Raw genomic sequence first — 12,951 nt, forward strand, 5'->3', positions numbered from 1 at the left:
AATACGTAATCGTTTAATTCATCTAATGCAAGTAACAAATAACATAGTTAATTGTGGACAAACCTTTAACCTATGTTGTGAATGTAATTGATATGCTTTAAATAATCCTGCTTTAGTGATTATTGAGTAGAATTGGTATCTCTTTCATACTTTAATGCTTTCGATCAAATTAAATTCCGAAGCTTGTTTGGAACTGTTTAATTGATTAGGGAAAATTAATGAACTTTTTTTAATTGTCCAATCGGTAAGAAGAGATATGTTGTTAATGGTTTTTAATAACCATAGCTAATTTATTTGAAAGGTTGAAATTTAAATTTTCTATGATCGATGATCATTTGTGAAATTCAAGACTCAAACCTGACCTCTAGCTGGAATCTTCCTCATACATATTTTCTCATTTATTTAATTGTTTCTCCTATTTTATTATTATTTGTTATTTTCTATTTATTTCATTCTACAAACTAAACCCCCCCTTTACTTTTAATTGTTAATTTTGAAAAGTTATAATTCTACCAGTCTCTGAGGATTTGACCCTACTCCATATTTACTACAGTTTTTGGATTCCAAGAGTATGTATTTTATTTTTGGTGAATTCGATACTCATCAGAAGCTGAAAATTTTACCACCAATCCATATTTCCCTCCCCTTTTTTCTATAATTTGTTTTATTTTCTTTTATTATTTAGAGTTAAAAAAAAATCATAAACATGTTGCAATTTAATCATATTTTCTGTAACGCACATAATAGTGTTGCAACATATGTAGTCCAAAATAATGTTGCAATAGATCAAAATTAATCGTAAAAAATGTAACATAACATAATAGGAGCAACATATTCATTTTATATTACAGTTGGAGGCAAGCGAGAGAAAGTGTTGGAGTTGAGGGGAGAGGGATCCATAGAGGAGGAAAGATATAGAGATAAGGAATTTAGGCAAGGGGATTCAACCAGAGATTAATTAGGTCAAAGTAAGAATGCAAGTAGGATACTAATGCACAATTTTGATACCTTAATTAAAATTATTTATCATAAATATCAATTATGTTAAGTTTTGAATTTTAGTCGTCATACGGTAAAAATGAATGAAGTTCAGAGACCATAAGTGTAATTTATCCTAATTGATAGACTCCTACGGATCGGTGGATCGGTGATGAGCACGTTAGAAGAGATAAGAAAGAAGAATAACACAATATTAATTAAATATTTAATTGTATTATTTATTTTAAAAGTTAAATTCTAACCCTTTATAATCAAAGAATGGTTAGGATTTAATTAACAGGACTTCTAGTATTTTACTAAAACAGGAGAGGATCCGGATTCATATAAAATAACAATTAAAGCTTAGTTTTTTTTTTTATTATTTATAGTAAAAGCGTATCTATCAATTAAATGGCAAGTTAAAAAAGTAAAAGATTTTATTGTTTTAATATGTAAATAATTTTAAAAAGATACATATTAAATTTGAGTAAGAACAGCGTACACATTTATTACAAAATTTATTGCTCATAGGAATGATGAACATCATATTATCCTATTACAAAATACTCAAACTAAGAATATAATAAAAAGCTTGGGGCTTAATATATATATAAAGTTTCAAGCGGAAGTGTTGAGAGTATTGGCAATGTCAATTACAAATCGATATCTAACATCAGCCTTCAGCAAGCGATCCATAGCAGTATTCACATAATCCATCGGTATAACTTCAATGTCAGCAGTTATACCATGTTTGGCTGCGAAATTAATCATCTCTTGTGTCTCCTTCATTCCCCCAATACCACTTCCGGCAACCATCATTCTCTCTGTTTCATGCTAATTATTATTGACATGGATGGTTAATCAAATTAAAATGTAAAGAAGAAAAGGAGCTAGCTTACTTGCGAGCAATGGAAAGGCAGGTAGCTCAAGTGGCTTCTCAGGAGCACCAACCAAAACTAACTTTCCATGAGATTTCAATAGATCCAGCAACGCCATCAGAGGATGCGTTGCTGATACTGTATCTATTATACCATCCATTGTTCTTATTGCTTCCTATAAAAATACATCCATCCATCAAATGATTGACTAATGATAATTAATATTACGATTGATTTTAAGCATAAACATACCTTCATCTGATCTTGATCACGGCTGACCAAAAATGAATCAGCACCAAGATGCTGAATAGCCTCTTGCTTCTTATTTGGAGATGTACTAATCACTGTCACTTTCAAACCCATAGCTTTGGCGAATTTGACAGCCATATGACCAAGGCCGCCTAGGCCAACCACGCCCAAATGCATACCTGGCTTGTCGAGTCCATAATATTTCAAGGGGCTATACACTGTGATCCCAGCGCATAGAAGTGGAGCAGTAGCATCAAGAGGGAGATTATCTGGTATTTGAACTACAAAGTGTTCATCAGTAACCATTATGTCTGAATAACCTCCATAAGTAATGCTTCCATCATGATACTTTGCCCCGTATGTCAGAATATATTTGGGGCAGTAGTTTTCAAGATTGTTGTTGCAATCATCGCAGGAGCGGCATGAACCAACTATGCATCCCACGCCTACTTTGTCTCCAATTTTGAATTTCTCCACCTTGCTACCTACCTCTGTCACAATTCCAACAATTTCGTGTCTGCATATACATATAGATAATACTAATCAGAATCAGAAAACAGGGAAATATATAATGTTTAATGGATGATTAATTAATGAATTAATTTATAAGTACCCAGGGACGAGAGGGTAAATGGAAAAGCCCCATTCGTTCTTGACCATGTGAAGGTCGGAGTGACACATTCCGCAGTATAGGACTTTGAAAGATACGTCTTTATCTCCTGTTGCCCTGCGCGTATTAACAAATTGATAAACCATTAATTCATATGATATATATATATATACCTCCCATTGTTATTATATATATGATCTAAGAAAGCCAACCTCCTGGAGAATTTGAAAGGAGAGAGTAGGCCAGATGAGTCTCTAGCAGCCCATCCAATGGCCTCTGTCGGGTGCTCTATCTCTGGTGAAATGGCAGCCATTGAATTCTTGTTTGCAGAAGGAGATGGTAATGGAGGAATGAGGAAAACTTGAAGAAGAAATATCAGAAAGCAAGAAGGGTTAATGATTAATGGTAATATTTCAGGTGTATTTATATGTATGCATAGCGGATGAGAGTGACGCAAAGGCTGACTTACTTGGATTTGGCAAGTACGTACCATGTGATCTCATGAACCTGAATTCGGCATTCTCGGCAATTCTTTCACATTTGACTAATAGCCCGAGCCTACCAAATACAACTCTTCCTCTAAAAAAAAAAAAAAGAAAATATGCCCACTATTTTTTTTTTTAATGGAAAATATGCCCACTAAATTTAGGCTTAATATATGAGCATTTGTTTATAGGGTGTTTCAAGTAACAAGGTTACAATAGGTAAATTCAGAAAATTATGGTATTTCATTTTAAATTAATTAATTAGGTAACAAGAAATTATGTACATTCAATAGACCAATATTTATTTATTTTTTACCAAGGTGGTTCTCACTACAAAAACGTTAATCCGTAATAAACCATATAATCCGAGTAATCCGCAATAAACCGTTTATTCCACAATAAACATCCGAGTAATTCACTTTAGTGGTGAGGCGTGATTACCCCACGCCCGCGTTGTGGGAGAGAATTTTTTCCTTCATTTCCCACCCCAAAACCTCAAATGATATTTTCGTCCTTTCACGAGGCTAGAGGTGGGAAATTGAGGTTATGTTTAACCATGCCATTTTTTCCATACTTCACTCTATTGCGCCAATGCACAAATAAAAACATAGAAGCATAATTCTCTAAAATTATAAATGCTTCAACCGATTAATCATAGATCTTAAGATCTAATTCTTCACGGTCATCCGTGTTTATGTGATTAAACAAAAAAAAAACGAATTCAAAAAAAATATACAAATAGTAAAACTGGAAATTAAAGAACAAAGTTAAACAAATCTAAGGCATGTATTAACAGTTTCGTTAAGACATATTTTGCCGATATTGACGATCATCTTTTAAGGTACAACCGATTACACAAACGAACTCTAACCATATGTAGATTTGTTATCATTGGAGTAGGAAAACAAGAACAACAAAAACAAACAGAGAGCGGCAAATATTCAGAGAATCTACTTTTCAAGAACCTTCAAATATGACAGTTTCATTCTGTATAAATAGAACTTGAAAGGACATCCATTTTCACGAACGAGCACGACTGTTCACGATGGACACAACTATTCCCGAACGACACTACTATTCATAAAATGAGGTGTTTGTTGGTATTTAAATTAATTATATAATTTCATTCAATTTTGTCCAACAATCTCCCACATGAATAAAATTGGAAACGAGACGATTAAGACGTGGTGATAACTTTCTACAGTCGATATCTGTATAGGATTGGTAGCCAATGTACCTTGAACCTTCCCTTGTGAAAGTATATTTACTTTACTGGCTAACTAGTAGACGCGATGTCCTTGAACTATTCTGTCGTTTGTGTAAACGATGATATATTACACACAGATACTAACATAACATGGTATTGGTTCTCATGGTTATGTTTGTTATGGCCATGAATATCGCCTGGTACTGCGAGAGTTTTAGAAAACTAAGCCCCACTAGTCCCTTTTGAAGCGATTCCGCTTCACTCTTACACAGATGATTTATTTGCTCAGAATACAGACGCACAATGTATCATTAAAAACATATAGCTTAACATTTTCCTATTTTTATGTCACTGTTTACATCTAGGAAAGAACTAGAGTTTAACTCCCATAATTACCACATAAGGTTCATACAATTAGGTTGTCCCTTTGAACCTAGATATTTGGATCTATAGTCAACAAGGTAAGGTTTTCCTTCAGATGACGTCTTAAATTTAATGGGCTTAAGTCTTATTCTTTTCGATGTTTTTCAATTTGATTTCGGTTTAACCTTTAAGTTAGCGGATCCGCATTATCCTTTGATTCTAGCTACAAAATTAATAAGGAAATTGGGGATTAAATGAACTCACATGTCGTGTCAAACAACAACACGTCGTGTGGCCCCAATCGTAGCAGTGAAGAAAAGGAGCAAAGGCATCTGCACAACATGTGAGTTAGCCACACGTCGTGTGGCCGGAAAAAGAGAGGTTCTGCTTTTTCTTTTTAATTAATTCACATGGCGTGTGAATATTCAACATGTCGTGTGGATTATCAGATATTCATCCCACACGGTGTGTCACACTTCCCACATGGCGTATGATCTAACTTAATTAGCAAGTTCTTCATTTCTGATTGGTGTCCTAATTACAAGTCAGTCACCCCTTATTTATATTTCCTGCCACTAAGTTAATTATTGCTAGTTTGTCATTACTTTATGTTGTACCTTTTCAAGCTCTAATGATTTAAGCCATGTTAGTTATATCTTAGGGGCTTTTATGTCTTTTCTAGCCTATGGTTCAAGGGGTACGTAAACCCTTCTTTTCATAATGTATTCATCTTTTATGAATTGAAATCAAAATCACTCATTGAAAGAGTTAGGTTCTACCCCTTTAGGATTATTTCCTTCAAGTTTAGTTTGGGAACAGTTTAATTCTTTGTTAATTTACGATTAAAACTATCATTTCTTTATCGATCCATATCAAAATATGACACAAGTTCAATAGTTAAATGTTAAAATAGAGGTACAATTTAATGACAAATTGGTATTGAAAAATGTTTTGTATGTGCCACAATTCATCCTAAATTTACTATTTGTAAGTCACTTAATGCGAGAATTTTGAGATTATAGTGAAGTTGATACCACGAAAAAATCTATTGCAAGAAAAGAGTTTCCAACAAGTTATTACAATTGATTTGATGGATAGGAGTAGAAACCTTTTGATCAATTTTGCTATTTTCTACTTGACTAATTTTTCTACTACAAATAGTTGTTACTCATTTGTTGGAACTTTGTACCCGTGTTTAATTGTCTCGAACACTTTAAAATTTAAGTAAGGCCTTCATTCGAATACACCAATTTACATAATTCGTTTTCATAATATGAGAGAAATGAAATTAGCTATTATTTTTCATAGGATCTCTCAAACGAGAAATTCATCTAAATAAAAAAGAGAAACATATTACCTTATATTTTATATATCATTTCACAATCTAGACTTTTCTTTTTATAGAAAAATATGACTTATAATAATATAAAAAAAAACACTACTAATTTTATTTCATAAAAAATAGTAACAAGCTTAAAAACACATCTCTCAATTAATTTTTTCTTCCGAACACCCATCATCAACATTTCACACAACTCTTCATATAATACAAGAGTAAAACACAATTACCACAGATTTTAAATCTAACTTACAACCACATTTTTCGGATAAACTCAACAACCCATGTTCTGCTATATGTCATCTGTCACATATTTCAATTTCATGAGTTGTTCTGTTGTCTTTTATTACCGAACATTCGATACATGAAAATTAAGCTTATTTAATTTATATTTTAACAATAAAACCTTGATAATGGACTCCAAAGTTGCATAAACTTTTTAAGTTGAAGACATGAGAGTATTCGCAACGTCCACTACAAATCGATATCTAACATCAGCCTTCAACAAGCGATCCATGGCAGTATTCACATAATCCATCGGTATAACTTCAATATCAGCAGTTATACCATGTTTGGCTGCGAAGTTAATCATCTCTTGTGTCTCCTTCATCCCTCCAATACCACTTCCAGCAACCATCTTTCTCCCTGTTTAATTATTGCCATGGTGAATCAAAAGGTAAGTTCATTTAATGTAAAGAGAAATTTAACAATGAATAAAAGGAGCTAGCTTACTTGCGAGCAATGGAAAGGCAGGTAGCTCAAGTGGCTTTTCAGGAGCACCAACCAAAACCAACTTTCCATGAGTTTTCAATAGATCCAGCAACGGCATCAGGGGATGCATTGCTGATACTGTGTCAATTATGCCATCCATTGTACTCATTGCTGCCTTCATCTGATCAGGATCACGGCTGACCAAAAATGAATCAGCACCAAGATTCTGAATAGCCTCCTCCTTCTTGTTGGGAGATGTACTAATCACTGTCACTTTCAAACCCATAGCTTTGGCGAATTTGACAGCCATATGACCAAGCCCGCCTAGGCCAACCACGCCCAAATGCATACCTGGCTTGTCGAGTCCATAATATTTCAAGGGGCTATACACTGTGATCCCAGCGCATAGAAGTGGAGCAGTAGCATCAAGAGGGAGATTATCTGGTATTTGAACTACAAAGTGTTCATCAGTAACCATTATGTCTGAATATCCCCCATAAGTAATAGTTCCATCATGGTACTTTGCTCCATAAGTGAGAATCCATTGAGGGCAGTAGTTTTCAAGATTGTTGTTGCAATCATCGCAGGAGCCGCATGATCCAACTATGCATCCCACGCCTACTTTGTCTCCAACTTTGAATTTCTCCACCTTGCTCCCCACTTCTGTCACCACTCCCACAATTTCGTGTCTGCATTCACATATATCAGAATCAGAATCAGGCGGATATATAATGTTTGATATAACAGATGATTGATACATAAAAACATACCCAGGAACCATAGGATAAATGGAAGAGGCCCATTCGTTCTTGACCATGTGAAGGTCGGAGTGACACATGCCACAATAAAGGACTTTGAAAGATACATCTTTCTCTCCTGTTGCCCTGCATTCATTAACAAATTCATATGTAAACCATTTGTATCCATATATATCCGAATGGTAGTTATTACATATAAGAAAGGCAAGGCAACCTTCTGGAGAATTTGAAAGGAGAGAGTACTCCAGTTGTGTCTCTAGCTGCCCATCCAATGGCCTCTTTCGGGTGCTCTTTCTCCGGTGATATGGAAGCCATTACTTTATTTACTTGTTTGCAGAGGTTTGAAAGAGAATTTAAAGAAGCTTTAAAAGTGTTAATGATAATAATGATTGATGTGTGATTTATTTATATACGCATAGTGTTGAAACTACTGACGCATGAGCTGAGCTTTTTGCTTTGGCAATTACCTACCTACCTATGAGCATTACAAGAAAATAAATGAATATACAAGGTTTAAAGCAAAGCATTATTGGGCTATGCCTTATTTAAAATGTTTGGCTGCTAATTTATTCAAAAGATGGTGTGTTTTTCTTAATTTATTATTGAGATAATGCTAAATTTGATCATAATGTTATCAGTGAAGCGTAAATTTAGTCTTAAGGTATAAAATAGTGTAAATTTAACCATTACATTTTCAAACATCAATAAATTACGTCTAATATATTTAATATGTCACTAATACAATTACAAAAAAACTTGTTAAAATGTTACTACCTCCGTTTCATATTACATGTCGTTTTATATGATCAGTACACGTTAAGTCATCTTTTTTTCTGCTATAAAACGCGGGTTTACGGAAATTAATTAGAATAATGGACTTATTATAGAATAAATAAATATTGGAATCAATAAATAAGGGGCAACAACGTCTTTTTTTCTAATATCCTTAATTTCTATACAACTCTCTAAAAAGACATGTAATATGAAACGGAGGGAGTAATAAATAAGTCTGTCACATACAAGTTTTTTTTTTGACAAGACTGTCACATACAAGTTAATTACAATTTTTTTTGTCATCTATCTAAAATATTTAATATGTCACTAATATAGTTAGAAATAACCAACAAAAAATGTACGAAACTAATTCAGTTTATCGACAGATTTGTTTTAGAAGATTTAATGTGATAATTAAACAAAATAAAATGAGTTTTTTTTTTTCAAATTTTAGGTAACATGGTATATAAATTGCTTGGAAATATTAGGATTTAAGTTTGCACGATTTGATTTCATATATGTTAATGTTAAATTTGCACATCACTACAAACATTAGGATCAAACTTATAACTTAATATTTGTCTAATAGCTTATTAAATTTGTGAAATTTCAATGGTAAGTTGACATTGCTTTAAAATTGAATAATTTTATTAAACTTTTAGGGGGCGTTTGGTTTGGGGTCTTTAGGAATGGGAATGTGAATGAGAATGTGAGGGTTTCATTCCCTTGGTTCTTGTTTGTTTATAAAAAAAACTCATTCCCTTTATCCACTTTAGGTTAAGCCATTACCCCACTTTAGGTTAAGCCATTACTCCATGTCTTCTAGGGAATTAGATTCCCTTTATCCCATCCCCTTTCCTAAACATATCCAAACACATAGGGTAATTAATGGTTATTCCTTTCCTTTCCTTTACTTTCCCTTTATTGATTCCTTTTCCCTTGCCTATTGTGAACCAAACGCCCCCTTATAGATTGAATTTTTATTAGGTAAATTAAGGTTTTATTTTATTTATTTTAATTAATTAAATTATTCACGTGTCTACGTGTTAAATGTTTTTTAACGTATTGTGATATTTATTATTCAATGTGTCAAAAATCATATCAATTTTTTAGACATGTTTTAACAAAACAATTAATTTACATATTAGATTTCACTTATTTTGATAATTTAGGAGATTAATAATGCTTTAATCTAATTAAAAGAGTATATCTCAGTTTTTTATACACATTCTTTTCATATATATGTTTTTGATATATATTTTTCCATCCTTTTTTTATACATATAAAAAAGTACTTTAACCTATATCTAGATCTAGTCAAAGTAGTCTATTTTTATTTCCTTTAGTCTTTCTTCGCAAGTCAATAACATTTTATTATGTGGCCTGCTAATTGAACCGCAGCCCACCTAGTCAAACTCATCTTCCTAGAAAGGTTTGTCTCTTGAGTTATTATATTAAGCATCCGATCTTTTATCAGAGGACTCTCAATTCACATTTTGACATGTGTATTATGACCTCACGTAATAATTAAAATAATGAAGCTCTTATAATATATGTGAATCATGTTACATGTGTCAAAATATATATAAAAAGTCCTCCATTTGACATGAAAAATCGGATGCTTCTAATAATTTACCCGATCTTCTATTCTTATTCCAAAATAAAATATATGATTGTGATGAGATTAAAAAATGTCGAATCTTATCAATCAAAACCAATTGTTTTGATAACATTATAAATGATAATGCAATTGATGATTTAAAGTTTTGACAAATTATTATTGTATCTTACACTAGTTATATGAAAAACATATTTACTATCTTTTACAATATAAATTTAAATATGATTATTTTTTTTATCAATATGTTTAAAATGTTCACTTGTTTACTGATATAGTTACAAATAACCAATAAAAAGTATAGTTTATCGATAATTTTTGTAAAAATATTTAATGTGGCAGTTAAATAACAGTAAAAGATATTTTTTTCGAATTTTAAGTAACATAGACTAAAATTAATATTGCTTGGTGATAAATATGTCACAGGTAATGAACAACAAAGGAGGTTGCTGAAGGTTGCTGCTCCTAACAATGAAGGAAATACAACAAAGAAAAGAAGATGAAAGGCTTTAGCCTTTGGAAGAAGAAGATAAGCTTTTAGTCTTATCTCTGCACAACTAAGACATTAAGTCTTATTGAATGATACAGCAAGGAGTTCTTTAGTCTTCCAGGGACCTTTTGGTCTTTGTGCCAATACAACATTCTAGAATGAATTCCATCACAGCCAGGTGTACAACATCACAAGCTAATTTTTTTCCCCTTTTGAATCGGCACCATTAATTCCACAGCTCTTCAATCAACGAATGTAGAGGAGCCACCTTAGCCAACTGCCAATGTCCTTTATTGCCACCTATTGTCCTTTTATTTTCTTGAGCAGCAATCCTATTTTCCCTAGTATATTAATATGTAAGTTTTGTTCAACAGTTAATGAGAATTAAAAATATTCAGTAAAGTTCTAGACTTTACCTCATTCATTTTTCATGGTATCAGAGCAATAACTCTACCAAAGAATAATCAACAATGGCAGCTGCTCCTATAATCAGCTCTAGAAGCCCATATCACCTTCCGCAGAACGAAACACCAGCGCTATCGCTAGTTTCACAAGTCCTCACCGGACCAAACTATCACCAATGGTCTCGCGCAGTCAAAGTTGCCTTGATATCGAAGAACAAATTCTCCTTCGTTGATGGAACGATAACAGCACCAAATATTAGCGACAATATGTACAACTAGTGGGAGCGTTGTAACAATATGGTCATGCCGTGGATCCACCATGCCCCTTCGCCCTCAATAGCTAGGAGCATCATGTGGCTAGACAGAGCAGACCAGGTCTGCAACGATTTGAGGGAAAGGTTTGCCCAGACCGACTCGTTAAGGATTCTTGAGCTGAGACGGGAAATGCACAACTTCAAACAAGGAAACATCAGCGTTACAGAGTATTACACAAATTTAAAAATACTCTACGACGAATTAACTAATCTCAGGCCTATGCCCAAATGTACCTGCAGACCAGCATGCTGCTGCAATGCTTTCAAATCACTACGAGACCAGCAGGATGTTGACCAGGTGATTACTTTTCTCTAGGGTCTGAGTGATGCTTATTCAACCATTTGTTCCCAAATACTCCTTATGGAGCCCCTGCCTTCCTTGAACAAAGTCTTCGCCTTGTCCATCCAACATGAGCGGCAGCTAGGGTTGACGCCTGCTAAACAAAATGAAGGAAATGATAATCAATCTTTTACCGGTTTCACCAATACACAAAGCAGACAAGGGAACAACAGAAACAACACGAGGTATCCAAGTCGCAGGACTAACAACAAAAACTCCTCTTTATGCACATATTGCGGTAACACAGTGCATACGGAAGAGATTTGTTGCAAAAAACACGGGTACCCGCCTGGCTACGGAAATAGAAACAGAAACAGCAATTCCAGAAACTCGTCAAAGGAAAATACAACCACAGTTCAAGGCAGAGAACGAGAGGAGGTAGAATCAATGGATGAAGATGGCTTACAAGAAAATGGGGAGCAGTTTACTCTCACCAAAGACCAATATCAGAAGTTGGTTGCCCTTCTGCCACAAAGCCATTAAGGCAAAGCCCCTACAACCAGCAGCAGTATCAATACCTTCATGAAAGGCGACACCTCTAGTATTATTCTAAACTCCACCATTAATAAGATTGCAAAAGCATGCTGGATTATAGACACATGGGCTACAGATCACATCATCTGTGACCCCAAGTTTTATAGTTCCTACAACAAAATTGACAATTGCAATGTCAGTTTACCTAATGGGGAGAGAGTCAAAGCTGAATACATGGGAACTGTGACCCTAAGTCTCAAACTTACCCTATATCGTGTACTGCGCATACCAAAGTTTGATTACAACTTGATATCGACCAACAAATTGCTAGACACCGGGAAAATGTGTGTTGTCATAACTGGTTCCATGCCACAAAGCCATTAAGGCAAAGCCCCTGCAACCAGCAGCAGTATCAATACCTTCATGAAAGGCGACACCTCTAGTATTATTCTAAACTCCACCATTAATAAGATTGCAAAAGCATGCTGGATTATAGACACATGGGCTACAGATCACATCATCTGTGACCCCAAGTTTTATAGTTCCTACAACAAAATTGACAATTGCAATGTCAGTTTACCTAATGGGGAGAGAGTCAAAGCTGAATACATGGGAACCGTGACCCTAAGTCTCAAACTTACCCTATATCGTGTACTGTGCATACCAAAGTTTGATTACAACTTGATATCGACCAACAAATTGCTAGACACCAGGAAAATGTGTGTTGTCATAACTGGTTCCATGTGTGTAATACATGATACAACAAGCTGGGAGAGGATTGGCTTGGCTAAGGAGTGCGAGGGGCTATATTATTTGGAATTTCCGTTACCTGTTTCAGTTTATAATATGCATGTTGTTTCCGTTTCAATTAAAGCAAATGTATGGCATTCACGTTTCGGTCACCCCTCTTACGAGAGATTAAGGGGCCTAAACATACCATGTACTGATTACAATACAATC

General features: G+C 34.2%; 2 protein-coding genes across 2 annotated transcripts; both read right to left on the reverse strand.

The window, feature by feature from the left end:
• Nucleotides 1-1,483: 1,483 nt before the first annotated feature.
• Nucleotides 1,484-3,094, reverse strand: LOC136228634 (probable mannitol dehydrogenase). Its single transcript, XM_066017083.1, has 5 exons — nucleotides 2,928-3,094; nucleotides 2,719-2,832; nucleotides 2,109-2,622; nucleotides 1,878-2,031; nucleotides 1,484-1,802 (listed from the first exon to the last, which is right to left on the reverse strand). Exons 1-5 carry the CDS (start codon nucleotides 3,026-3,028, stop codon nucleotides 1,597-1,599), a joined length of 1,089 nt encoding a protein of 362 aa, XP_065873155.1. The 5' UTR covers nucleotides 3,029-3,094; the 3' UTR covers nucleotides 1,484-1,596.
• A 3,141-nt stretch (nucleotides 3,095-6,235) lies between these two features.
• LOC136231133 (probable mannitol dehydrogenase) lies at nucleotides 6,236-7,960 on the reverse strand. Its single transcript, XM_066020417.1, has 4 exons — nucleotides 7,793-7,960; nucleotides 7,591-7,704; nucleotides 6,842-7,509; nucleotides 6,236-6,754 (listed from the first exon to the last, which is right to left on the reverse strand). Exons 1-4 carry the CDS (start codon nucleotides 7,891-7,893, stop codon nucleotides 6,549-6,551), a joined length of 1,089 nt encoding a protein of 362 aa, XP_065876489.1. The 5' UTR covers nucleotides 7,894-7,960; the 3' UTR covers nucleotides 6,236-6,548.
• Between the last annotated feature and the right edge of the window lie 4,991 nt (nucleotides 7,961-12,951).

This window comes from Euphorbia lathyris, chromosome 5, assembly GCF_963576675.1.
Source record: "Euphorbia lathyris chromosome 5, ddEupLath1.1, whole genome shotgun sequence".
In the NCBI taxonomy this organism is placed as follows: Eukaryota; Viridiplantae; Streptophyta; class Magnoliopsida; order Malpighiales; family Euphorbiaceae; genus Euphorbia; species Euphorbia lathyris.